Source organism: Channa argus, chromosome 14 (genome assembly GCF_033026475.1).
Source record: "Channa argus isolate prfri chromosome 14, Channa argus male v1.0, whole genome shotgun sequence".
Lineage (NCBI taxonomy): Eukaryota > Metazoa > Chordata > Actinopteri > Anabantiformes > Channidae > Channa > Channa argus.
The window spans coordinates 20,302,887-20,327,579 of NC_090210.1; the positions used below are offsets into that span (position 1 = coordinate 20,302,887).

The following is a 24,693-nucleotide window of genomic DNA, read 5'->3' on the forward strand; positions in this document are numbered from 1 at the left end:
CTGTTTAACAAATGTCTTCTTTTGATATGAGGTTGTAAAGCGAAATAATGTCTTCCACTTGTCCACTTTTTCCATTTTTTTTGCTATTCATTTTCCTTACCCCTTTAGGTTTTCTATACTCCACTCTCACGAAGGGAACATTACTGCCTTTATCCACTTTGTTTGGATTTTGCTAAAGACGATTTGGTTTTATTGTGGACAGGAATCCAGCATAACTTCCCCGGCATCTTTCCAAATTCTATACAAGACAGACATAATCATAATAAGGTCAGATCAAGGTTTTTATTCCCCCTAGGCCATCAGGGCTGCTGCCGAGTCAGAGCAAATAAGGACTTTTCCGATCTAGTGTCCCACAATGAGAGAATTTCTAACAGTTCTGCAGTATAAACAGACACTCAGTCTGTGATGCACTAATTGGTGACTCACAGATGTGCATGAGAAAATGAGTGTGAAATGTTGACTGTCTGTTTCAGTGTCAATGTGACTGACTCTCTGTGTTGGCCCTGAGATAGAATGGTGACCTGTCCAGGGTGTACTACACCTCTCGCCCAGTGACAGCTGGGATAGGCTTCTGCCCCCCTCGACCCAGAACCAGATCTCGCTAATGTATGTGTTTTAGAATTTGTGCAACAGTTATTGTTAGAAAATCAACTACAGAACATGAATGAACAACATGAATAAACCAGCTTCAAGGGGCTGTAAAACAGGGGCTGACTTACGCGATTCTCCACATTGAAACACATACATTTAAATGAATGTGAATAGATTAGTGCAAAGACAACTAGCTCCTTTAAAACAAAGAAACAAGTGAATAACATATGTCCAAACACACACACACACTCTCCCCAGTAAAAACTACAAAATGACGTACTTGCTGAAGTACGGGTCTCCTTCATGTCCAAAAAGCCCCAAACAAGTCACGGACATAACGCAGAGCTGTGCGGATGGAAACTTGCGGCGTAACCTTCAGCAACACTTAACCACTTAGTTGAGGGTCGGACAGTCATTTTGTGGACATGAGGGTCTTAATAGGTACGTACGTATTGTCAAGAAACCTATTTAGAAGTTTTACTGACAGTTCACCATGACATAACGCGTCCAGCAGCTAATAGCTAGCTGTCAGCTAACAAAGCTTTATAAATGGAGTTAATGTAGCAGCAAATCCAGAAAATTCTAAATCACTTTAAAAAAAAAAACGTAGTTTTATTTTTATTCATTGTTTCATTACTTTAGGTTTTGCACAAGATCCCTGTTTTGTAAGCATGTATCGTACGCATGCGCACAATAGTGGCACACACATATATGCTGGCAGCTGATCGCATAACCTCGCGTACACCTCCACAATCTAATTCAGTCCAATACAGCACCTCTGCCATGAGCCTTTATAAGATTAGGAAATGGTCCTAAAGTTTTGGCCCCCTACTAATAATGCTCTCCTAAACGACTCACTATGACCTCAATATAAACACATAATAGAATTAGTTTCGACCTAAACACTCATTTACAAGACTGTAGTCTTGTAAACATTGAATTTATTGCATTAGACTGTACAGGTGTGTATCGGGTTAATTATAATCAGGTGCAAGCATTTATGAGTGAAAATAAACCTTTCTGGGTTTATTGAACACTGCAAAATGTATTTTGTTCACAACACAATTTACAATGTGCTTCATTGGATAACTAAAAGGTGTTGGATGTCTGAGCCAAATATCTAGTCTTATACATTTTAGGATGTCATTTTGCATTATAGTAGTTTTTCTTTTTGTATTGTGTTATGTTTTGTGTAACATTGTTTGGTTTTTGTCTCTGTATTGTGTGTTTGTGTCTTTGCTGTTTCTTGGTGCTCATTATGTGTCTGTGTTCATTTTGTGTCACTTTTCACCCTTTGGCTTCTCTGCAGTACATATTTGTGTGTTTTACGATTTGTTTTTCTGTTCGGCTGCTAAAGTATTAAATTGCTTTCTATGAAATATTTAAAAAATGGTTTAGGGCATAATTATATTTTCTGTAACCCACATTTATTGTAAATGGTAAGTGATGGATTCTCTGTGACTCTTTTGTTGTTCTGTCTCTACATTCTCTCCTTTTTTTTTTTTGTAGGAGGGGGATCTGGCTTTGTGGGCCGTGAACTAACTCGCCTGCTCATTGAAAAGGGGCACAAGGTCACATTGATATCTCGCCAGCCTGGTCCTGGAAGGATAACTTGGGTATGATATCAGTGAAACTGTGAAGTTTCACTGAAAACAGGATCATGAACTGACTCTGAATGAATCACATTTAGTATTGATTAAAATAACCGTAGCTCTTCTACAGCTGCAGTTATACTTTGCTTTCCCTTTCAGCTACATTTCAGGTTAACGGTTATGCTCAGTTATGAACTGTAGTACATTTCTTCCTCTGTGCTCCTGCAGGATGAGTTGGAATCTCATGGCCTCCCGCCATGTGAAGGCGCTGTCAACTTGGCTGGAGAGAATCTCATGAACCCATTGCGATGGTGAGCAACTACTTAATAAGCTGGAGACTACAACTAAGAAATGTTCAACGATTAATCTGCAGATAATTTTCCTAGTGAATCCTAATTCTTGCCAAAAGAAATTGTGAAAAATATCCCTCAACACTAATTACATTAGTACACAGAGCGGAGGGGGTCATCACAATAGTGCTGTAAGTGACAAAGTATTTCCTCCTTCACCTCAGAAGCTGGAATCTGCCAAAATTGTTATGGAGAATTAGATATTGTTTGTGTTACACTAATGAACAAATAAACTGAACCTGAGTGACGACAACATAAATCTGCACTGCCTCATTATCTAATGGCGATCATAGCGTGGATTTCCCACTAAATTACACTAATGGCATATGAACTCTTGGCTAAAATTCAAATGAAGATAGTGGGCAATGACTGGGGAATTTCTGTCCAGAATAAGTAGGGACTGGTCGTCCCTGATGTGAGCTGGGTCTCTTCCTTCAAAGCCGTTTCATTTGTTGTTTCAGGTGGAACGAAAGCTATAAAAAGGACCTGTTCTCCAGTCGCATCGACACTACAAAAACTCTGGCTCGAGCCATTGCTGCTTCTCCTAAACCTCCTCATTCCTGGGTGTTGGTCTCGGGTGTAGGCAAGTTTCTGTCACACAGAACCAGATTGTTAAAACGAATATAAATTTGAATGTTTGGTAAATAATATACACTGCATTGCATTGAACTGCCACTTTTTCTTTTTCATCCAAAGCTTGTTACAAGATGAGTCTCACAGCTCAATATACAGAGGATAGTGAATGGACACCATTTGACCTCTTCTCCAACCTTGTGAAGGAGTGGGAGGCTTCAGCACGTCTGCCTGACAATGTGGCAAAAACCACTAAGCAAGTCATCATCAGGTCTGGTATGTGCAAATTCCATATTTCACTACGTTACAATAGACCATTTTTTCATTTAGAGTTGGAAAGTCCAACATTAATGTCCAAAAATTTATATTATACTCTTAGAAAGCTGCACACAGTATGTTTGCATTAACAAAAGTGGCTGGTTCGTGATGTTTTACATCAAAGGACAATAAAGATGGAGAACTTCAGAAGACAAAAAAAAAAGTTCTATGGATGAGCAACGTACTCGTTGCTGTTTTGTCCCTCAACTTTTAAGCCTCACTTTCATGTCCCTCCTCTAACTTCCCTGTTTTTGCAGTTTCCATCAAATGAAACAATAGCGTGCTCATTTAATGCTAATGATTGCAATCAACATAACTTTGTACTGCATGAAACAAAATACAGGTACAGGTGTCTGAATCAAAACATGTACTTCACTTTACCGTATCTCGAAGAATTAGGGAATCATTTTGCATTTCTTTCCGCTACCAGGGATTGTGCTGGGCCGTCACGGTGGTGCCATGAAACAAATGCTACTGCCTTTCTGGCTCGGCCTCGGGGGCACTCTGGGGTCTGGGACACAGCCGTTCCCCTGGATTCACGTCTCGGACCTGGCAGGAATTATCGCTCATGGCCTGGAGCCTCCAGCTAACACCCTCTCCTCTTCACCACAAGTCTTTAACGGAGTCGCACCTGGATTGAATACCAACTATGAGTTCACTAAAGAACTGGGCCGGATTCTGAGACGGCCCACCATTTTTCCTGTACCAGTTTTCGTCCTGAATACCCTGATGGGCTCTGAGAGGGCTGTGGTCCTCACCCAGGGCCAGAAAGTCATACCAAAGAGAACTCTAGAAGCTGGATATCTGTACAAGTACCCAGACCTGACCTCAGCACTGAAGGAGATTGTCGAGAGCTATTAGACTTCATAAGAATGTGTGTAATTTATAAATATACACAATCATGTCTATATATTTACTGTACTATATATGAGGACAATATGTACAGAAATAAGAACTGACCAAGAACTTGACATCTGTTAACTATGTGGGTTTCTTCTGGATTGTGTAAGTTAAAGTCCAGGATTACAGCAAACATTTTATAAGGCTGGTGCACAATAAAGTTGGGTAAAGAGCAAGAATATGAGATTTTATTGAAGTAATTCTGTTACTAGTTTTCCAATGAGTCAGAATTTTACTATTCCCAATGAGGAAAGCACGGTACTATTTAACCAACAGCTGATGTGTCTTTAGACAACAGTCCTATCTCAGTGTGAGTTCATGCTTCCACTGTGTAAAGACGACGACTCTGGCTGAATCATCCCTCTGAATCACCGTCCTCCTCGACCTTCTGAAACATCGGCATTTGATCTCCCCAGTCACTACTCCGGGCACAGCGGTACACATCTCTGGTTAAAGAAAGGGATGGAAGTTTCAAACAAATAGAGTATTGCATAAAGGTTCCACAGCAAAATTATTTTTACAAACTAGATCACATTCATATGAGGTTTGGCTTTTTTTCTTTTTTTAATCGAGTTAAACAATTTAGACCAATTTAAAACCACAAACTTGCGGGTTTTTTTCAGGATATTACTTGATTTTGTTAGAAAAAGTTCATGAACTACAATGTTTGTAGTGGTTGGCGCTGGTCTTGGCACTTGTACAAGGAAAAGAAAAAAAAATCAACTCAAATCAAACCCACACATTCAAAACTAAAAGCTACTACAGATGGGTTTGACAGTGTGTGAGATGACTTTTACCTGCTTTGTTTTCGAGCCGTCACCACCACATGTTGTAGTTGTCCATCAGAGCAGCACATCCGACAGTGGACGTGTCTCGTTCTGCGTTGCACCGGAGCGATCAGCCTGGCCCAGTCCACACCTTCTGTTTCTGGCCCCGCTGGTTCTGTCCGAGTCAGAATCAAGTAGCTGAACTTCTCTCTCTGACGATCATTGTGCTGGGGAAATGCTTATTTTTTTAAATTTAAGCTTTATTGTCATTATTGAGTACATATGCAGGTTATTTGTAATATTTGTTCTGTGTTTAACTCCTCGCCCTGTAGAAAGCAGTGGGCAGTCACAGGGACCAGGGAGCTTCTGTCTCATTCCAGGACACACCTGGTGGGTGAGCTGGTATGTGACGATGCAGACTTCTGCATCCCAGTCTGATGGTATGGGAAATCGAATCTATTGAATCTATAAATGCTTTTTGGATCATGTATTCATGGAATGCTGAATGGTCCAGTTATTTCCAAAAGGCACAAATAAGCTGATGAAATAATTTCTGACTCTTGGGTAATAATACATGGCTGTAACCAGACGTGTAATCAAGTCCAATCTTACCCCAGGCAGAGGCAAAGGATGGTAAAGTTGCTGAAAGTTGCAGGGTATGACTGGCTCACGGCCAAGTTTAGGACACGTCAGCTCGTGTGGACACTGGAAAGAAGACGTAATAAAGCTGTGACACTGTCTAAAGAAACTATGTGGTGATATTTTAAACCCAGCTAGGACATAAACATACTGGAGCAAACACTGATGCTGGTCTGGAGTCATGGACAATCTTCTCTTGTTTCTGGAGACAGAGAAACAAAAACCGTAGGCTGTTTCCATTAACTGCACCTATTTAAACTCCCACATGAGCATTTGGAATTTTTTAAAATATATTTATGTGTATAAATACATTTAATAAAGTGTCTCTGGCCTCCATAAGCATTTGATGACCTTCTTTTGTCCCATTTTCTACCAACACCTATAACAAAAGAAGAAAAAAAAACAAAGCTCTAGTGCAGTATGTTCACTAAAGATGCAAAGAAAATAGGATCTCACACACACTAACTATCCACAGACATATTAATTATCATTATTTCAACCCACCAGATATGAGCTTGTCTTCCTCCACAGCGTGAACACAGCATCTTCTCTGTCTTTCCCACTCGGAAGCTCCGACAGGGTGAAGGCTGCGACCACCAAGTCGAACTGCACCTGAGAGGAGAAACACTGCACCATCAGAGCTCCTTTATTTTCTACATCATCGACCTCATAAGTACTAAATCCCTGAACGCTAATCTAATTGTGAAAGACTTCGCACAATTTTAATTTGTTTCGCTGAAAGTGGGATCAAACCTTTATTTCTCATGATGAAGGTTTGAATTTCATTTCTCACTGTCAAGGAACTGAGGCAAACATAATTTATATAAGCTACCTTGTTTTCAAGTTTTTTTTAAAATAAAGAATAAAACAACAATTTAAAAAATTTGTTACAAATGTCAAAACTTAACCATGTCAGAGTGATCTGGTCCAAAAATGGTGATCACTGCATCATTTTTCAAAACACAACTGAACTTTTTTTTTTTTTTTTAATCACTGCAATTGCTATTATCAAAAACAGTGTATTAAAAACATGCAACGTTCTAATACTGACTGTAGAAAAATTACTAATGCACAATGCACACATTTTGTTGGCACTCAGGTTAATGCTAACTGAATTAAAACCAGACCGGATTTTACCTTTGGAGAGACAGGGAGGAACTGCCTAAAATAGACGTGTTTGATGTAAGGTTCAGCGCTTTCGTCATCACCTGCTCAACAAAAAAACAAAAATGCTTGTCTGAAGGTTGTCCGAGGGACTACTGGACTACAAGAAAAAAAAAAAGTGTTTGTGTGTGCACCTTTGAGAAGTCGTTCTGCCAGAATGTTCATCGGTCCAGAGCTGTCCACACACACCATCTCTTTCAAAGTGTCACCCCAGCATGAGTGCGACGCCCTGCAGAAAAAACAGACGGAGATTGAATTCAGGGGTCTGGTAATTTAGACACAAACTCTATAAATAATACAGCAATTTTTTTTAGACTAACCACACAACGGATCCCAGCCCTGAACCAAAATCCAGGAGAGACTGAGGGGCAAAAGAAGGATCCCGCTTCTTAATCTGGTATAGAAAAAAAATATCATTTATGAGGGATAAAGGTAAAAGTTTAATCCCTGATCCTATGCTGATGTCATAATTCTCAGTAATCAGTAAACGTATGTTGTCATTTCCCATGTTTTACCAGTATACATGTAAAGATATGTTTTCAGTGATCCCTGGTACCATGTGAGTTAGTTTCTAATCCTCACGACTTGCTCATACCTCATTCAAAGCTCTCCTCACCGCTGCATAGCCCCCAGCCAGCCGAGCTGCCATGTATACCACACCTAATTCTTCATCATACCTGAAACACAGAGTGACCTGTAAATAAACTCAGCTAAATCTTAGGCTTAACTGGGAGAGATACCAGTAGAAAGCCCCGAAACGTCACTCCACCTCTGGTTTTGTGCAAAGGTTGATTTACAGACAGTGCAATATTCTTATGTATGGAAATTCTTAACTTTGAACGTGTCAGTATGATATCTTCTGTGTGATCTTAAAGCTCCAAAGGTGGCACAAATTTTAAGTTGCATAAATAAGACTTGCTAGTAAAAGATGCTCTTTTTATCCAATTGGAAATTTGTGAAATTCACAGAGGACTTTTCTGAATGCATTCATGCTTCAATAAAATCCCATACTTTTATGCAAAGTATTCTTATATGAAAAAGTGTGTAGATAAAAAGTGAGTGTTACTTCATTGGAGTCCAGTGATAGGTTGTTCTTCTAAGCTCTGAAAACACTTTTTTCCTGATGCGATCTTCCAGTGCTTGCTCATCTACATCTGCGATATAAAAGGACATTTATTTTTCAGTTCAACTTTAAAAAAGAAATTTCGTTAACGCCATTGAATTGAGTGACATTTGTGCATATTTTAGAAAATGTCACTATGTTATAATGTCTTTAAGTCCTGTTACAGATAAAATTACAAGTCATTTGCAGAAATGTGGCAGGAAATGTGAAATTTGGTATTGGAAATGTAGATTGTTTAGTTTATAGCCTCTAAGTCACTGTGTGGAAAGGTTTCTAGAGTAGCTTTTCAGACAGTGACAATGGCTTATGACCAGAGTGAAGAGTGTGACAGAGAGTGCAGAAGCTTTTTAAGGACAAAAACAACTGTGACTGTTTTTAGTATAGAACTAGACTATGATGTGACTGCTACCCCCTAGACAACGGTCTGCTAAAGAGGCTGAGGTTTTAGTTAACGTTACAAGTCTGTCAAGTCTTAGAGAAAGCCCTCAGGTTTTAGGGAGGTGTCTTTAACCAATGCTTAGGTTTTAAAGGTATCTAAGGTCTTAGTGGGTTAAACAGTTTGAAATTGATGAGTAAATAAAAAAAATTACTTTAGATTAATTTCCATAGTTGCTGCATTATATAATTATATAATCATTTGTAGATTTTTGCACTATGCCACTCACCTCCTCTTTTTGCCATCGCTTTCTCCCAAAGTTCTTTCTCCAAGCTCACAGCTTTCTGCCTCAGAGTCACATCCTCAACTGGCCGTTTCCTGCTCCACAGGATGTTTGTGAGGCTGCGAATGCGGTCAGTCAGTCGAGCCACCTGAGCTCCTAGACGTGGAAGGATTCAAAACACAGCATTTATAGAAATGTATTTTGGGACCAGTGAAGCTAGTATATCAGTGCATAGTTCTAATCAGAAGTAAACTTACTGTGAATAATAGATTGTGCAGCCATCTGGAGTTCCTCAGGTAGGTGCAGTGTTTTCAGGTTCGTCACACCTGGGTGCTTCTTGTGTGGTTCTCCTTTAAGGAAATCTGCCTGTGAATGTGGGTGTGTGGCTACACTCATTCCCTGAGGATGACAGATACAATTGAATGTCTCCTTTATCACCTCTTTAAACAGTAGCTAAACAGTTTTAAAGTAATGGACAATTTTAAACCTAACAATCTCTCATTATAGCAATGAATTTTTGGACGTATTATCTAAAAGATTTTTCACTTTACATTCTTAAAATCATAATACTCTTGTTCACACATATAATAATTCAACTTGTATGTATATGAAATATCCAATTCTAGAACTGTACGCAAACAGTACCAACAGATTTCAAACACCAAAAACCTTATCACGAGAATTGTGCCTGTTGTAGTTGGTAAGTAACTTAACGCTGCTCATACATTTTCACAAGTTATTAATACAGAAATTTCCTGGTAGTAAAAAAAAAGAAAATGTACACAAATAACGTTACACACAGTCTATGGAAAGCAATGATTTTGCAGGTCATTAACATTTTGGCACAAAATAGAAAAATCTATGAACAATGATGACACGGCTAGCACACAAATGAAGAAAGATGACAAGAAATAAATATGAACATTTGCTGTTCATCTTTATTGTGAACACACAAATCAGTTGAACTGTTTTCTGTCTGACCTCCGAGATACAGAAGTTCCGTAGCAATGACACCTACCGACAGTACTCACCCTAAACAGCATCCTCACGACAGCCGCCCCCTGACAGAGGACACCGGCGCCGTAGCTCCGTGAAGCCATTTCTTTGGATTTTGAAATTTATTGTGTTAACTTAAAACATTGAACGAAACGGAGCACGTTAGACATTCATCCATCCTTCTGCAAAATAATTCCGACCCTCGAGTAAAGCGGAACGTTTGATTTCAATGTTTTGTTCCCATTCATAGTTGACAAAAGAGTGCTCACTCTGTTTTTTTATATTGCTTTTTCTTCACTGCAATTCAATGAATAATATACTTTGAACTCCACTACATTTCTGTGACAAGTTGTCCTAGTTAGCAGATGTGAGTTATTAACACAAATCCTAATTTATAAGGCTTTACCACCTGCATATTTACGTGTTATTACTTTGTTATACTTCACAAAGATGGTTGTTGGTAACAGAGATCGTAGGCTCTTATTTGTCATTTGTAGAAAATTGTATTTGCGATATATTTCATGTTTTAAAGTTCGTTTGTAGTGTGCAGCACACATGTTAAAGGAGGTCACAATTTATAATTCTTATTTCTAAAAATGTTCGTGTGTGTGGATTCTTTTCAGTTAATCGAAGAAAATCTGAATGGGAGAAATTAAATCAACATTAGGGAATGAAATTCTCAGAAATGTTAGGAGCCATTCACTCCTTAAATCAGTACATTAAACATATTTTAGAAGACATGACCATTTAAAAAACGGGTATGTTACTTCTTCTTGGCTAAAGTGAAGTACGCTTGCGTCAAGGTTACGCTGCGTTTTGTTTTAATCACGGAGTGATCCATCTTCACGATAAACGATCTCTGGTTGTACCGGCCAGGAAACGGCGGTGTAGTTAGGAGGTTTTCCCGCTGTTGTCACTGTTGTCCAATAGTTACCGCAACTACCTTATTGTTTTTCCCTTAAACCACCATGAGGCGAACAAGGGGTTCGGGAAAAAAAAGTCAGAATGCAACAGAAAGTAACAAAGTACCGTCCAAAACAGGTTGGTTTAATGCTGGAACGTGGAAATGATAAGCTAACGTTAGCTTACTTTACGTTAACGTAGAATTGGGAAGAGGACGACAGAGACAGAAAAAGTCATATGATTGAATGTGTAGCTAACATTATTTTTGCTTCATACTGGCTTTAATCTTGTTAAATGAGTTTCTAGGGAACGACTAACTTTCTGCTTCGTTTGATAGTTTCACTGCTGCCCCTCTTTATTAATACACGCCAAGTTGTAACGTTACTTTATTCACAGCCAGATTGCTAACTAAGGTAAGTAACTGCAAAGTAAAAGTACCTCAACGCAACACTCTAATAAACATGCGAGTTCGCCTAAGAAGGTAAATATAGAAGTACCCGTTTCAATTCTACATGCTTTAAACTTCAGATGGTTTCCTAATATTTTTTGGAACTGTGCATCTTTCAGTCTGCTGTGACATTTTAGGAGCGCTGTTTTTTTTTTGTTTTTTTTTGGGATCTCTACCTAAGAGTTCATCATCTCAATCATAAAAATCACAATCTTACAGACACCACAACCAAAGACAAGTCAGACTGAACTAATATGTTAGAATTATGAACAATGAATTTCGCAAGTAGAGTTATTTGGTGTGTGTGTGTGTGTGTGTGTATATATACACACACACACACACACACACACTGTTTTGGGTTTCATTCACAGAGCTGCTGAACTGTGGAACACTCACAGTAACACTGAACAAGGCAAACATGAAAAAGCCTACTTACAACAGCACCACTACTGAAAAACAATCCTGGGGGGAAAAGTGAAAAGCTTATTTGAATGTGTCATATTCCTTCTACTCAATTTGACCCTTTATGTAATATCAATGAAAACAAGCCAATTGGGTGCTGCACATCACTGAAGTGAAACATTTTAAAAGGAGAAAATGGGTATTGTGAACTCACCTCACATTTGTGCTATAAACTGGAAAGGAACTTAAAGTTATATATATATATATATATATATATATATATATATATATATATATATATATATATATATGACAACCTTTTACCTAATAGAAATATGGGCCATAAATCAGTAATTTGGTGTTAAAAATGCAGGATATTAACAAATGCCAGTTACAAATCTTGACATGTAAGTAAACAGAATGTTAAATCCTGTAGTGATAGACAGCCCCACTCTCTGTGTGTGATCAGTGTGGCAGTGGAAGGGGAATGAGGGGCAGTGGGAACCATATCCTCCTTCAGCCTGTACCTTGTTGGACTCAGCAGTGTCTGCAGGGAAAACGTCTGTCACTCTGACCTTTGGCTCTGGGACACCCTATGACGTCGACCTGAAGAAAATGTTCCAGATAAACCCTGTCACAAAGTATAAGAGGAAGATTCGCTGTCAGATAGTAAAACCAGGTGTGTGTTACTGTGTGTGTTGTGCTATGTCGGCTGCTATTTTGTCCTATAGACTGCTTGGATTTTTGCTATTGTGTGTTAGTTTGTATTTTAATACTGACGCCATGTTAATTTCTATTTAGGTCCTTTTAATCACCATATCCAAACATGTCAGAGGGCTACAAAAGCAGTTCAATTTCCTAATAATATATTTGTACATAGTACTATTACAACAACTTTTGCTTTTTTATATGTTCCATGGTTTAATTATTTTGTTTGATTTACTCGATGTTCTGTTAAGTGTTCAACAAATACAAAATATTAAGAGCTTATTAGTATTTTCTGTATTGATAAATATACAACTTACTGACACCATTAAAATTGTATTTCTGTTCTCTTCTTGTGTTTAGAAAGTTTAAGTGATGCAGACAACTCAGATGCTCACAATGAACGGCCAGTTCAAGTTAAAGAGGAAGACGAGGAGCCGGAAGAGAAACCTGCAGCTAAGAGGAGGAGAGGAAAAAGCAGGAGTCAGACGAAGACAGAAGAAATACCCAAAGAAGAAATAAAAAATGAAGGTAAATTGGGTCTAATTTTTCTCTGCATGTGATAACACTGGAAGAGAAGTAGGATTTTTTTTTTTTTAGATATAGAAACAGGTCTTAGTTGCTCTTAAAAATACCACTTTATTGAGGTTATCAGAACTTTACATGTGCGTAATGTTAGATGCAAGGTTTTCCTATTAATGTTTTGTTTTTGCATGGTGGACAGAATCTGTGAAGATAGTGGTCATGAAGGGCAAAGCTCCGGTGGACAATGAATGCAAAGCCAAACTTGGAAAGGTATCATTTCCATGTTGATATGAAACTTATGTATTGTTTGTCATTTAACACCTGTTAGAAGATTTATGCAATTCCTCAGTTTCATTTCATATATATTTAATTTGGCTGAACAAACAAAGTAGCTTCAGAATGTCATGTTGAGCTCTACACAATTAGTAGTTTCATCTTTATCTTGTAATTTCCTTGTTTTTTTCATCTTTGTAACATCAGGTACAGTAATCTTCATCCATATAGCTAATTGTTCCATCTCTCCCTTAGGCTCATGTTCACTGTGAAGGAAAAGATGTTTATGATGTTATGTTAAACCAGGTAATAATGTTAATGTTTTATTACAAGTTTGCATGAAATGCATTAAATTTTAAACTAATGTTAAAATGTTAGGGAGGCTTTTTCTTACACTCGAAGCTTAAAGAAAATTTTTACATTAAGAAGTGCTGACTGAGTAAAATAGTAATTCCGAATAGTAAACGATATTTGTATATTATTTGATATTCACACTGCAAAGTATATGTGTCAAATGGGATTTTTCTTATATGTAGCCCAGACTGAATACTAAAAACTAAATTGCAGGAAAGCCTTTAAAAATATCCAATAGATTGCATTTTCTTTCATTTAATTTAATTTTTAACCTAGTACCAAACACTTTCTGTCTTATTTGCAGACAAATCTTCAGTTTAACAACAACAAATACTACCTGATCCAGCTGCTGGAAGATGACAGCTCCAAGGTTTACAGCGTGTGGATGAGATGGGGCAGAGGTTCTTGTTCTTTGTGTATTTGACATATGAAAATCTCTGTATTTACACAGTAAATTACAAAAGCAGCTCCTTTCTAAGACACAAACTGACCAAAGACACTACTCAATTTAGTGATTCTATTGTTTATCTTGTTTTGTCAGTGGGCAAAGTGGGTCAAAACAGCCTTGTAGCCTGTGGTGGAGACCTGTTAAAAGCCAAAGATATCTTCAAGAAAAAGTGAGATTATCCATTTGAATATAAATCCGAGATGTCTCAAATGGAAGTAGATTAATGACATTTTTGGCCACAGATTCTTTGACAAGACCAAGAATGAGTGGGAACACCGGTCGAATTTTGAGAAAGTGGCTGGAAAATATGATATGGTGTTTATGGACTACAGCACAAATGAGAAGGTACATTTAAACATGAAGAAATAACGAGTTTGGTGTCTCCTCAGTATCTTTGTCTAATGGACTTAACAACTCGGACACAAGAGCTTCCGTTTCTACTCTTTTAGGAGGAGAATCGGACAACAGTGGATACTGCACCTAAACAGAGGACCTCCAAGCTGGATGTGAAGATCCAGTCTCTCCTGGAGCTCATTTGTGACCTCAAAGCCATGGAGGAGTGTGTGCTGGAAATGAAGTTTGACATTCGGAAAGCACCTCTTGGTGAGTTTGACAGTATCAAAAAAGAATATTAAATTGTTCCATTATGCTTACAACTTTATATTTATTTTCACTTAATACCCATAGAGAATTATATAAAGTATCTACAGATAGCTTTTAAAAATATTCAAGATGCTACAGTAAGTGCCAAGATCCAATAAAACAAGGGTCAGCATTTTATCTCCATATGAATATAACAGTAGATTAAACTGGTGACAAACAAGTGAAAAGTATTTCGAAACCTTTCTATTTTCAAGGCAAACTGACCTCAGAGCAGATTCGTGCAGGCTACACTGCACTGAAGAGAATTGAGCTGTGTTTGCAGAAGAAGGGCAGTAATCGAGAATTGGTGGAGGCCTGCAACCAATTCTACACCCGCATCCCACATGACTTTGGGTAGGAAGTATGCAACATACTTTAATGAATAGATAGCAGCAGTTTTACTCTGATCTCTATCTTAGTGTAACTAAAATATGTAACTCTCCAGGCTGAAAACTCCCCCAGTCATTCGCACAGAAGAAGAGCTCAAGGAGAAAATTGCACTACTAGAGGTGAAGTGCACTAGTTCTGTTTTTATCTCCACGCACTGTTCAACATCTACTTCTTGTAACGTTTGTGTTTTTGTCTTGCTCTCAGGCATTGAGTGACATCCAGATTGCAGTAAAAATGGTTCAGTCAAGCAAAGACAGTCATGAACACCCCCTAGACAGACAGTATCATTCCCTCCAGTGCAAACTGGAGCCTCTGGACTCCAGTAGCCATGAGTATAAGGTCTGTGTGTGGTTATTCATAATGGTGAAATTGGTAAATGTCTGGATTCACATTGCTGCTGTGTTCAAGGATACATCCTTAAATCTCCATCTGACTGATTGTGAAACTTTGGAAACCAGTTGTTATACTTGCAAATGAAAGATGTCACACATCTGTCATCTGCCATCAGATCTGTCCAATCATCCATCTTCTCCTGCTTATCCAGACACTGGGGATGGTAGCAACAGGTTCAGCTACATTTACCAATGCCTTTTGTAGGCTAGATGACTTAGAAATTCTCTGAAGATCTGGGTCTGGGTCATCAACTGATAGAAGACCCCAGTTATGTAGCCTCATTGATGTAAAGGGGATGGACAAAAAAACAGAAACCACTGTTATTAAAATGTGACACAGCTCAACAGCAGCACAAATAGCACCCTCCACAATGACTAGATTTAATTTTCTAAAACATGCTTGACATAAAGTGAAAATTATTTTCTTCATGAAGGGAGGATTTGTTGCACAATATTGTACAGGACTGCATTGATTTTGCATTAATGTGTCTGAAATACTTTGGGTTGTCCCTTTGTTAAACACTTCTCTCCTGTATCTGTGTTGAAGGTGATAGAAAAGTATCTGCAGTCCACTCACGCCACCACTCATAATGACTACACCATGACTATCCTTGACATCTTCTCAGTGGACAGAGACAGAGAGGGCAAGAACTTTCTCTCACAGTTACATAACCGGTATTACAGGTTTTTTGCTGTTACTGATTTCATTTTTTGTTGTGGGGTTCTGTTGAAACAAACACTTTGCAATCTGCTCTGTTCCTGTCAGTTCAATGTTTGCCAGGATAAAATGTGCAAATGTCAAAGAAAATGTTTTTTCTGCACAATTAACACCTTTTCAAGTAGAGCACAATGTTTGTCTGTCTGTGTACCAGAACTTTGCTGTGGCATGGTTCCCGATTGTCTAACTGGGTTGGTATCCTCAGTCAGGGGCTCAGAGTGGCCCCGCCTGAAGCTCCCATCACAGGCTACATGGTATGAACAGTAACATGGATAAGTAGATGGACACTGGATTGTCTTTTATGTTTGTCTTAAAATCAAAAAATGTTTTAAAACAAAAAAAGGAAATTAACTAGTTAATAGCATTTTTGAAAATAATTAGTTTGGTTGGCTCTGATAAGAACAATTGCTGATGGTTAATTAAGAAATGGTATCCAGAAAGGAGAACATTGCGATAACTGACGAGAAGTGTAGTGTGGAATAAAATGATGTATAAATTGTATGAAATCTGCGACCACAGCAATATCTTTCAATACAGAGTAATAACATCTCCGTTTCTTTCATCTGCTGTAGTTTGGTAAAGGCATCTACTTTGCTGACATGTCATCTAAGAGCGCCAACTACTGCTTTGCCAGCCAGCAGAATCACGTTGGACTGTTGCTGCTGTGTGAGGTAAGTGGATATGTGGTTTTACTGTCTTTACAGTGAATGTTCTGGCTGTTAAATGGCTGCTTCAGAAAATTCAAAATATATAAAATACTCTGCATCAGAGGATGTATGATTGCTCCAAGTATGATAAAGTTCTAAACTGAGAATCTTTGGTACTTTTTCCCATATATGTCATTTTCAAGTCCATGTCTACTGTTGATATTTGATGTAAAAAAACTGCCCTAGTAGTATTTAGTATTTTTTATGTGTCATTCACCAATTGAACTAATTTCTGTGGTTCTCTGAAGGGAAATGGTTTGGAACAGTGGAAAAATAACATGCAGTGTTTTGTTTTTCTTCAAAAATGTGTACCTGAATTATAGTACAAGTGCACAGCTCACCAAATGCAACGTGGTTTGAATAACGCATTACCAGGGTGGCCCAGATATGAGACAGCCCCGTGTCAGTGTCCATACAATCTCTGTGTGTGGTTGCAGGTAGCTCTGGGAGAGTGTAATGAGCTGGTGGACGCTGACTACGAGGCCAACAACCTGCCTCCTGGAAAACACAGTACCAAGGGCCTGGGACAGACTGGACCTGACCCACAAAATTCAGTGAATCTGTTAGTCTGCCTAATTTTACTGATACATCCTATAAAAGCTGGAAAGTCAAGTTATTCTGGAGGAAAAAATCTGAAATTAATTTTTTTTTTTTGTTTTTAATGGAGACTAATTGATTCATAACTTATGTTGAAAATAGTTACAAGTTAGTCTCTGCAAATTAATTTTCATTTTGTGCTGACATAAAGTCAAACTAGTAACTTTCTGAAAGCACAGAAATCAACCCAGAAAATTAGAACTTGAATTGTCATTTTGGAGTATTATAAATGTATATTTTAGTTTCTAAAACTGCCGGAATTTTTCTTAAATTATCGCAAATATTACTTTATATTGTTCTGTTTCTTGCTCAGGGATGGTGTCACAGTGCCAATGGGACCTGCGAAGAAGACAGGAGTGGGTAATAGCACCGGTTACTCCCTTCTATACAATGAGTACATCGTTTACAACCCGGCCCAGACTCGTATGAGATACCTGTTGCGAATCCAGTTCAACTACTCTTCACTGTGGTGAGGCTGCACAAAGACCACCGATTTAACGGGAATTGCTCTCAACAAAGCAGGGTATAAATATCACTGAAAGATTGTTCACTCTCGGTATCTTAAACCTGAACATATTTCTGTCTCTGGGTGGATAATAGTCATTATTCGAGGCAAATTACCAAATTTATCTTGTTCCAGCTGCTCAGATTCTTTTTTGTTTATAACTGAATCTCATGTTGAACTGTCAGTAACATAAAACAAACACAGCCATACAGTCATGTCCACAGTGGACATTTGACATATCTAAAGCTTGTACTGATGCATTCAATAGACACATGAGTAAATATATAGATTAATCAAAACCCAAACAAAATTTCTACTCATTTTTCTAAAGTGGGTTTTCTGTCAGACCTCATTCAAATTTTCATTCATAATTTCTGAACGCTTGATTAGAAGTAGAGGGGGACCACAGATCACCTGTAGTGCTGCTGGAGTTTGAGAAATGTGAACAGTATGAAAAAAGTTTTCCAATTTTTTTCCATGTTTTTGTAAATTGGTAAAAGCTGCACTGCATTGTATGTTACATATTACATTCTGTGCTGTGTGTAAAACTAATGGTCTTATAAATTTATTGGATTATCACCATCCATCTTTAATGACATAGCCTATATTTTTTAACTAGTTGAGGCAGGTTTGACATAAATTTATTCTGAATAAACCAGTTTCTTCAGGAATTTGCAATGTCGGGATCTCAACATTTTATTGAATACCTGGGAATTTTGTTCAACATTGCAATTTGAAGCACCGAAAAAAACAGAAAAGCTGTCACAAGTTCAGGCATTTTAAGTGGCAACAATTACAAAAAATGTCTGCAAAATCCTGGAGGGGTTGATAAATGCAAAATGAATGTATGAATGTTTTATTAGCAGGAGAAATCTAGACGTGAGATGTGTTTAGTTCAGTAAGCAAACAGAATTCAAATGAATCCAAAAGAAATCAATTCAATACAAATGGTTAATTAAAGACAGGTTTTTGTAAAAACAATGATGTCACATTATATACATAATAATAAAGTACATTTTTACACCTCGGAGTGTCTGTCTGTGTGTCCATATATTCTGTGTCTACTGTTTCACCTCCTCCCCAACAGGGCAATGAAAATGAAGACTATGTCCAGGTAGATCATGAGGGCAGCATAGATGTATTCCTCAGGATCCAGACGGTAACTCAGCATCCCCATTGTCATCTGGCAGTCGAATATCAGGTACTGAGACAGACAGGGAAGGAGAGAAGGAGAAGATGATTTAGGACAGGGTGAGAAGTTACCACCAACTACTAGTAAATTGAAAACACAAGATTTTGATGGTGAACCATTTCTGTGGCGGGAGTCAAATCAGGGCTCACGGAAGGCCACTACTGAATAGTCCAGTGGTGGGTTTAACTGTGTCCATATACGGTTGGAGGACAATTGACCTGTGACCATGCTGTTTTTATTTGTTGTATCATCTTAAATACTATGTTTAATCGATTTCATTGTTCTCGTTCTATTACGTTTGTCAGTTTAGGTCAGTTAATTCACAGAAAATTGTGGGTTCTACTTTTTAGTGGAAGGACGCCAGCCGTTTTGTCCATGTCTGCATACAAGAGTGCCTTTTTTCCCTTACCAGTGAAAACAGCAGTGCTCCCAGACATCCATAGACAATGTCAGTGAGGACAGAGTAGAAGAAGATGGAAAAGAACCCAAACATGATCAGGTCCACAGCCAAAGCCAGCGCGATTCCATAACAAAAGGTGAAATTATAGCGAGTCTGCAAATAACACAGAAACACATTTGTGATTAATTTCATTATCCAAGTATGTTTATAAATCAGCAGGACAAAAGCCTAATTAAAGTAAATCTCTGAGAGGATTTATAAAACATTATCAATATAAACAGTATATGCATTTTACATTTAGCACCTGCACCCAGTGTGCAGTTTAGCAAAAATATTACATATAATTCTTATCCCCTATTTTTCTTATTCTGTTTTTCATTCTTAGATTTTTTTATACTTTGTTTCACACTATTTGCTACTGCAGATAGTTCAAGAACATGCACCTTACATTGTAACATCAATAATAAATGAACATGGGACATAAACGTTGAATAACGCTGTTTTCACTTTGAATTGTGTACAGTTACTAGTAATTTTGTTATTTAGTTAATTTGTTAAGTATTTTGTTTATTTATTAACAATTAAAATGTCTCCTTTCCCAGAGACTTTCTCCCAGTGCAAAAGGTGATGTAATTATTGTCCCGCTTTGCTCCATTAATGATCCAAAAAAATCTGGAAATTACAAAGACAACAACAGTTTCCACAGACAGTTAATAACTAATTATTTTCAGTTGATACTATTTTCCAGCATCTCCAAAATGTATTGTTCTGAAGTCTGACACAGATTTTATTTGCAAGAACCGATGCTACAACTTGAGATTGCAGGTCCCTTCAATTAAAGCTCTTTGTCTCAGCTTCTTTATTTTACCTGTGCAGAGAAAGCAATGATTGCAAGAGAAATGGCCACCGTTGCTCCCATAGTGACAATCACAGCGGAGGTGTTGTGGAAGGAGGCGATGGTTCCCGCCACGTATGACAAGCTCAGAGTCACAACAGCCTGAATACACAAAAATCATAATTTCAGCTAAAAGGATTTTTCCTCACTGGTATGTTATAAACCCACTCATTTTGGTTTAATTATAAATAATTCATCTTTACGACAAAATACTGGAAATCGTGGGGGTTTGCAAGCTGAGGAAGCTGAGGTTTGTTAGGAAACAACAAAAATGTTTTTTTATGGAGAAGCATGTCGCACGTGTTCAGTATTTTCACTTCCCTTTTGTATTTTGCTATTTTACTTCTCTTTCTAGGATGAGACTCTATGTGAACTGATGGTGTTTCTCATGAAATATCCAGTCTTTGCTATGTAATGAGACTGAAATGCCTGTTAAATTGTTGGAGCTAAGTAAAGCTTTTGTCCCCAAGGAGCCATTTTGCTTACAGACAGCTGCTGAGAATAAAAATAAAATTCAGAAGGAATACAGTCATTGCAATAAATATTGGGTTATACTGATGTATATGTTAAAATGCATGATCTCTATTAGATATTTAAAGTTCTATGCTCCTGCATCGTTAACCCACCAGTCCAATAATGTTCCAGGGGTGACGACGACTGAAGGACTTGCAGAAGCTGAGGGCGATGGCGACCACAAGGAAGACGATGAAAGAGCTGAGGTAAGCCCACTGGTGTTTCTGCACTGCCTTTTTGACCACGCTGGAGAAGGTGAACACACACACCACACCAAAGGTGAACAACAGCTGGAGAGTCAGGATGCTGAAAACCTGCACAAGGAACAAGAAAAGATCAGTTTATTAAAAGGAGTTTTTTTATCAAATAAGCTGGACTGTAAAGAGCGTGAGGCAAAATTTAAGATCTCATAGTTACATAATGGCTCAATAAAGTTTTAGTTTTCATAGATTTCAAGAGGTAAACAGTATTGACTTACTAAGCTGATCGAACACATCCCAGCATGCAAAACACTCGTTTAATCTCCAGATGCCAATACCTCAGCTTTGGCTATCAGGGTAACCAAGTAGTGATCTGAGTAAACAGTTTTTGTCTGGCACTGAAAACTGACTTGTTTGCTGTCCGTCTCTATAAATCTGCACTCGCAAGAATCTGGAATGGTTACATTCACACATGAGCTTCATAAGGCCAGAATCAGCACAGATGGTTATCCTGCGTATTTATTCACGTTTGACTCTGTGCATGCCGTGCGTTGATATACTTTGCACAGTGCATTAGTGAGAAAAAGAGAGGGCAGCAGTGGCTCAGCTCGTAGAGTGGCCACCTACTGACCACAGGGTCGGGGGTTCGTGCCCCGCTCCTTCCGACCACATGTTGAAGTGACCCCGGGCAAGACACTGAACCCCCAAGCCCATCCCCATCCCCAGCTGTGCAGTGTCGTTTTTTAGTGAGAAAATAGTTTGTCTTCTGACCTCTCACCATCTCCAGCGTATGGTTATTATGGCCTTACAACTACACACTGATTCTCTTGTAGAGACAAGCAAGCATTACATGCTTGCTTAGTTAAATCAAGGGGATTTATATTTTTTATAATTTTAGTTTGACCCCTAAAAACTTAACAATATCTATTTTGAGCTTTTTTAGTTTAAAATCTGGCATTTGTCCATGAGTCATTTATTTTTGCTCTCAGATTTATTTATTTCAATAAGTTTTAAAGGCCCCGGGAGGGAAAAGCCATTAATATACAGCACCAAGAATAAAATGTGGCAAAGTCCCTACATGCATTTTTTGCTTTCTTAATTTTCTTGCAGCTCCTTAGGAGGGTTTCACCCCTGCATGGGAGATTCTGGTGCAGGGTAACGTTTAATAAAACAATATTCCTGTCAAGACATGAACACACTTGATACTGCTTACCAGTAAACCAAACATATTTCATCATTTGTCATCAGTAAAGTCGACGTGCATTTTAGATGAATGCAGATATTACTTACACTTGGTGGGACAAGAGTGAACCAACCTTTCTAATAAACCCTCTTCTCACAGCCAGGTCATCAAAAGAAGATGGGTCTGTTGTGGAAGTTGTCCGCAATGGGGCTTCTTGATTTATGCTGGCATAAGACTTACAACCAGTGCCAGGCTGAACGATGACTGTTGTCTCAGTTATGGGTGGAAAGTATGTTACTTGGGCTGCAGGGTAAGGTGGAAGTGGCTGTTCTTGATAGGAGTATGGTGGTGGTGGTGAGGACATATCAGAGCCGGGTGTGTGCTGTGTCTCTTTAGATGTGATCAGATGATCATGATCAGATGGACCTGACATTATGGAGGACACTGTGGACCAGAGAACAGTTTCAGTTAAAGCTCAGCTTATGCAAAAGGAAATGACACAGAACTTGGACTGCAAAGAACAATCATTTTTAATATATAGGTTTTTGTGATGTATAGATTTTTAGGAAGATTGCTTGTTTTGCCAGATCAACAGCCAAACAGCCAAAGAATGTTTTTTGAATACATATAATAATAAGAAACTCTTCAGTCAAAAAGCATATTTGGAGATTTGCCTAAAAGTTAATTTGACTATTCACAAAGTTATACATTTTCTGTTAATTTGTTTGTATGAGACAGAATGTGAAGAACAGTCAATCTGTTACCCTCAACAGTCAATTTCCTGTCTGTCAAAATGTTCATTTTGTGAAACACTGGCATTTTTCACAACCTGCCCATAGCAGCTACAGGTTTACTTTTTGTCACATGTAGATTGTTTAAGTCAACCACACTTGCTGCTGACTTGTTGCCCAAGAACAGCATAAACATTAGGAAGTAAAACCTGGGCCGTGGGGCCGCTTCTCCTAAATGAAGGTGGAATTTTCAACAATTGGAAACACAGCGATAAGTCAAAGTAATAAGAACAGCACGTCTTTCTCACAGCAGACTTTACCAGCAACACTGAACCTAAAGCAGCTAGTGAATTTCAGAAATTAATTTTATTGAAGAAGTCATCACACATTCATTTGGTTATTTACACATACAGCAACACATTTTTTGCGGCAAGATGTTACTGGCGTTATGTAGACATATTTAGTTTTAATAGAACATATTGGCTTTTGATCAAGAAGGATGCAAGGGTTTAGGGAGGTTGTGTGAAGACATATTACATCAGATAAAAGATATCATCCCTCTGCAACCTGCTTCTTTTTGTTTTTTTTTTAGAAAGTCAGTTTAAAATCTGATGCACCCATTTCAATGTGTGTTTTAATCTGGGCAAATGATTTGATGTCTCCCACATTGAGATTTTTTCGCTGCCAGAGATCTAAAAACTATAAAGCTAGAGTATCCACACTTATAGATAATAGTAGTGGTAAAAATATATATATTCCTTTGCGTTTTTAGTGAACAAATCTATTAGCACATATTAACATAATGTCTTGGTATGGAGGTATGTTATATAACAAAGAAGAGGGTGATCTTACCTTTTCTGCTGGATTATACCTGTGTCAGAAAACCTCAACGGTTACACCAAAAAAAGCACTGAGTGTGTGCAGATAGGTGTTATTTATTCTAATGGCCTGTGGCTTATTGTTTCACTTCCTGACCATTTCAAATGATGAAAAAAAATCCTGTTAGTGAAAAACCTGCATTGTGTGGAAATGTGGAAACTTCACTGTTGCTTCATAGGCGTTACGTCGTCACACTGGGGTCAGTGGAAGTCTGCTGTATTCGAAACAGAATCCGACTGTCCTGACCTGATTACGGTGAAGCCATGATATACTGTATGTTATATTAACTGCACATATACTGTGGATGTAACCGACATTATCATTTAGTTGTTGCATAGATTGAAGAAAAAAATCCGTGTGCCTTTGGTGCCAAGCAGCAATTATATAATTAAAATACGAGTGTGCAGCCTGTTTCCAGACAGCTCAGTCTTTTCCCACATCTCAGATGTTGTGTCAAGCGAAAGTGGCAGGTCATTGTTATTCTCTTACAAAACAGATCTTGATATTACTAATATGTCCTGATAAAGTGTAGCTAATACATTGTTCTTTACATGATTAGGTGCTTAGGAGTAATGCATTGAAGTAGTAATCATTATACACTCAGTTACCGGCATATTAGGAACATCAGTTAAACCAAATCAGTCCCCCCATGGGCCTGTGCCATAAAAGAAATCTCAATATTAATGACAGCAATATAATTTTTAGTTATTCCCCAATAACAATTGTTTTGTTATAAACAAATGAATTTGTGAAAATAGGCCAAATTGCACATCAACCTTTACACTTTACAAAAGATTTTGGTATTAATAAAGGTAAAGGAGCAAAAAATGCATATCACCTTTTACCGAGTAAAATAAAAAAAGTTAGGATGATGTTTGTAATTAACCAGATAATCTCATTGAGCTCAAAATTTATTTTGCAAGAGACCTGAGAATAGGGTATATTTTGTTTGAAAAGTTGTCTTTCAAATATCACCCATGTTTCAAATCATGAACTGTCACAGCAGCCCTGACATCCGG

At 38.0% G+C, this 24,693-nt stretch overlaps 4 protein-coding genes across 6 annotated transcripts; 2 read left to right on the plus strand and 2 right to left on the minus strand.

Moving 5' to 3' along the window:
* Positions 1 to 880: 880 nt before the first annotated feature.
* On the plus strand, positions 881 to 4,503 carry sdr39u1 (short chain dehydrogenase/reductase family 39U, member 1). Its single transcript, XM_067474235.1, has 6 exons — positions 881 to 1,032; positions 2,101 to 2,207; positions 2,412 to 2,494; positions 2,995 to 3,116; positions 3,230 to 3,382; positions 3,855 to 4,503. Exons 1-6 carry the CDS (start codon positions 1,017 to 1,019, stop codon positions 4,283 to 4,285), a joined length of 912 nt encoding a protein of 303 aa, XP_067330336.1. The 5' UTR covers positions 881 to 1,016; the 3' UTR covers positions 4,286 to 4,503.
* mettl17 (methyltransferase like 17) lies at positions 4,486 to 9,876 on the minus strand. 2 transcript variants are annotated; one of them, XM_067474232.1, is made up of 14 exons: positions 9,708 to 9,876; positions 8,934 to 9,075; positions 8,683 to 8,832; positions 7,961 to 8,048; positions 7,490 to 7,571; positions 7,215 to 7,288; positions 7,029 to 7,123; positions 6,868 to 6,938; positions 6,235 to 6,342; positions 6,041 to 6,109; positions 5,882 to 5,932; positions 5,704 to 5,796; positions 5,122 to 5,318; positions 4,486 to 4,770 (listed from the first exon to the last, which is right to left on the minus strand). In XM_067474232.1, exons 1-14 carry the CDS (start codon positions 9,774 to 9,776, stop codon positions 4,680 to 4,682), a joined length of 1,380 nt encoding a protein of 459 aa, XP_067330333.1. In that variant the 5' UTR covers positions 9,777 to 9,876; the 3' UTR covers positions 4,486 to 4,679. The 2 variants fall into 2 exon arrangements, with proteins under 2 accessions (XP_067330333.1, XP_067330335.1); XM_067474234.1 differs by having other exon boundaries at positions 9,695 to 9,828.
* A 670-nt stretch (positions 9,877 to 10,546) lies between these two features.
* parp2 (poly (ADP-ribose) polymerase 2) lies at positions 10,547 to 18,708 on the plus strand. Of its 2 annotated transcripts, XM_067474236.1 has the most exons (17): positions 10,547 to 10,713; positions 11,895 to 12,104; positions 12,494 to 12,661; positions 12,855 to 12,925; positions 13,184 to 13,234; positions 13,587 to 13,683; positions 13,824 to 13,899; positions 13,973 to 14,075; positions 14,180 to 14,333; positions 14,588 to 14,726; positions 14,818 to 14,881; positions 14,967 to 15,101; positions 15,702 to 15,829; positions 16,027 to 16,126; positions 16,445 to 16,543; positions 17,017 to 17,141; positions 17,490 to 18,708. In XM_067474236.1, the coding sequence occupies exons 1-17, from the start codon at positions 10,641 to 10,643 to the stop codon at positions 17,647 to 17,649; spliced, it is 1,953 nt and encodes a 650-aa protein (XP_067330337.1). In that variant the 5' UTR covers positions 10,547 to 10,640; the 3' UTR covers positions 17,650 to 18,708. The 2 variants fall into 2 exon arrangements, with proteins under 2 accessions (XP_067330337.1, XP_067330338.1); XM_067474237.1 differs by lacking the exon at positions 11,895 to 12,104.
* si:ch211-284o19.8 (protein lifeguard 1) lies at positions 18,387 to 23,787 on the minus strand. Its single transcript, XM_067474238.1, has 6 exons — positions 23,648 to 23,787; positions 22,198 to 22,508; positions 20,795 to 20,995; positions 20,142 to 20,270; positions 19,283 to 19,426; positions 18,387 to 18,885 (listed from the first exon to the last, which is right to left on the minus strand). The coding sequence occupies exons 2-6, from the start codon at positions 22,495 to 22,497 to the stop codon at positions 18,751 to 18,753; spliced, it is 909 nt and encodes a 302-aa protein (XP_067330339.1). The 5' UTR covers positions 22,498 to 22,508; positions 23,648 to 23,787; the 3' UTR covers positions 18,387 to 18,750.
* Between the last annotated feature and the right edge of the window lie 906 nt (positions 23,788 to 24,693).

Excerpts from the sequence above, each read along its gene's own strand:
- parp2 (XM_067474236.1), top strand. The coding sequence starts at position 10,641 with ATGAGGCGAACAAGGGGTTCGGGAAAAAAAAGTCAGAATGCAACAGAA. Across the intron at positions 15,102-15,701 it reads CCAGTAGCCATGAGTATAAG|GTGATAGAAAAGTATCTGCA; the intron begins GTCTGTGTGTGG and ends TCTGTGTTGAAG. Across the intron at positions 16,127-16,444 it reads CTCCCATCACAGGCTACATG|TTTGGTAAAGGCATCTACTT; the intron begins GTATGAACAGTA and ends CATCTGCTGTAG.
- sdr39u1 (XM_067474235.1), top strand. Across the intron at positions 2,495-2,994 it reads CTCATGAACCCATTGCGATG|GTGGAACGAAAGCTATAAAA; the intron begins GTGAGCAACTAC and ends TTGTTGTTTCAG. Across the intron at positions 3,383-3,854 it reads GCAAGTCATCATCAGGTCTG|GGATTGTGCTGGGCCGTCAC; the intron begins GTATGTGCAAAT and ends TTCCGCTACCAG.
- mettl17 (XM_067474232.1), bottom strand. The coding sequence starts at position 9,776 with ATGGCTTCACGGAGCTACGGCGCCGGTGTCCTCTGTCAGGGGGCGGCT. Across the intron at positions 7,124-7,214 it reads GGGCTGGGATCCGTTGTGTG|GGCGTCGCACTCATGCTGGG; the intron begins GTTAGTCTAAAA and ends TTTTTTCTGCAG. Across the intron at positions 5,797-5,881 it reads CAGCATCAGTGTTTGCTCCA|TGTCCACACGAGCTGACGTG; the intron begins GTATGTTTATGT and ends TCTTCTTTCCAG.
- si:ch211-284o19.8 (XM_067474238.1), bottom strand. The coding sequence starts at position 22,497 with ATGTCAGGTCCATCTGATCATGATCATCTGATCACATCTAAAGAGACA. Across the intron at positions 19,427-20,141 it reads TCATTGCTTTCTCTGCACAG|ACTCGCTATAATTTCACCTT; the intron begins GTAAAATAAAGA and ends TGTTATTTGCAG. Across the intron at positions 18,886-19,282 it reads GAGCACTGCTGTTTTCACTG|TACCTGATATTCGACTGCCA; the intron begins GTAAGGGAAAAA and ends TGTCTGTCTCAG.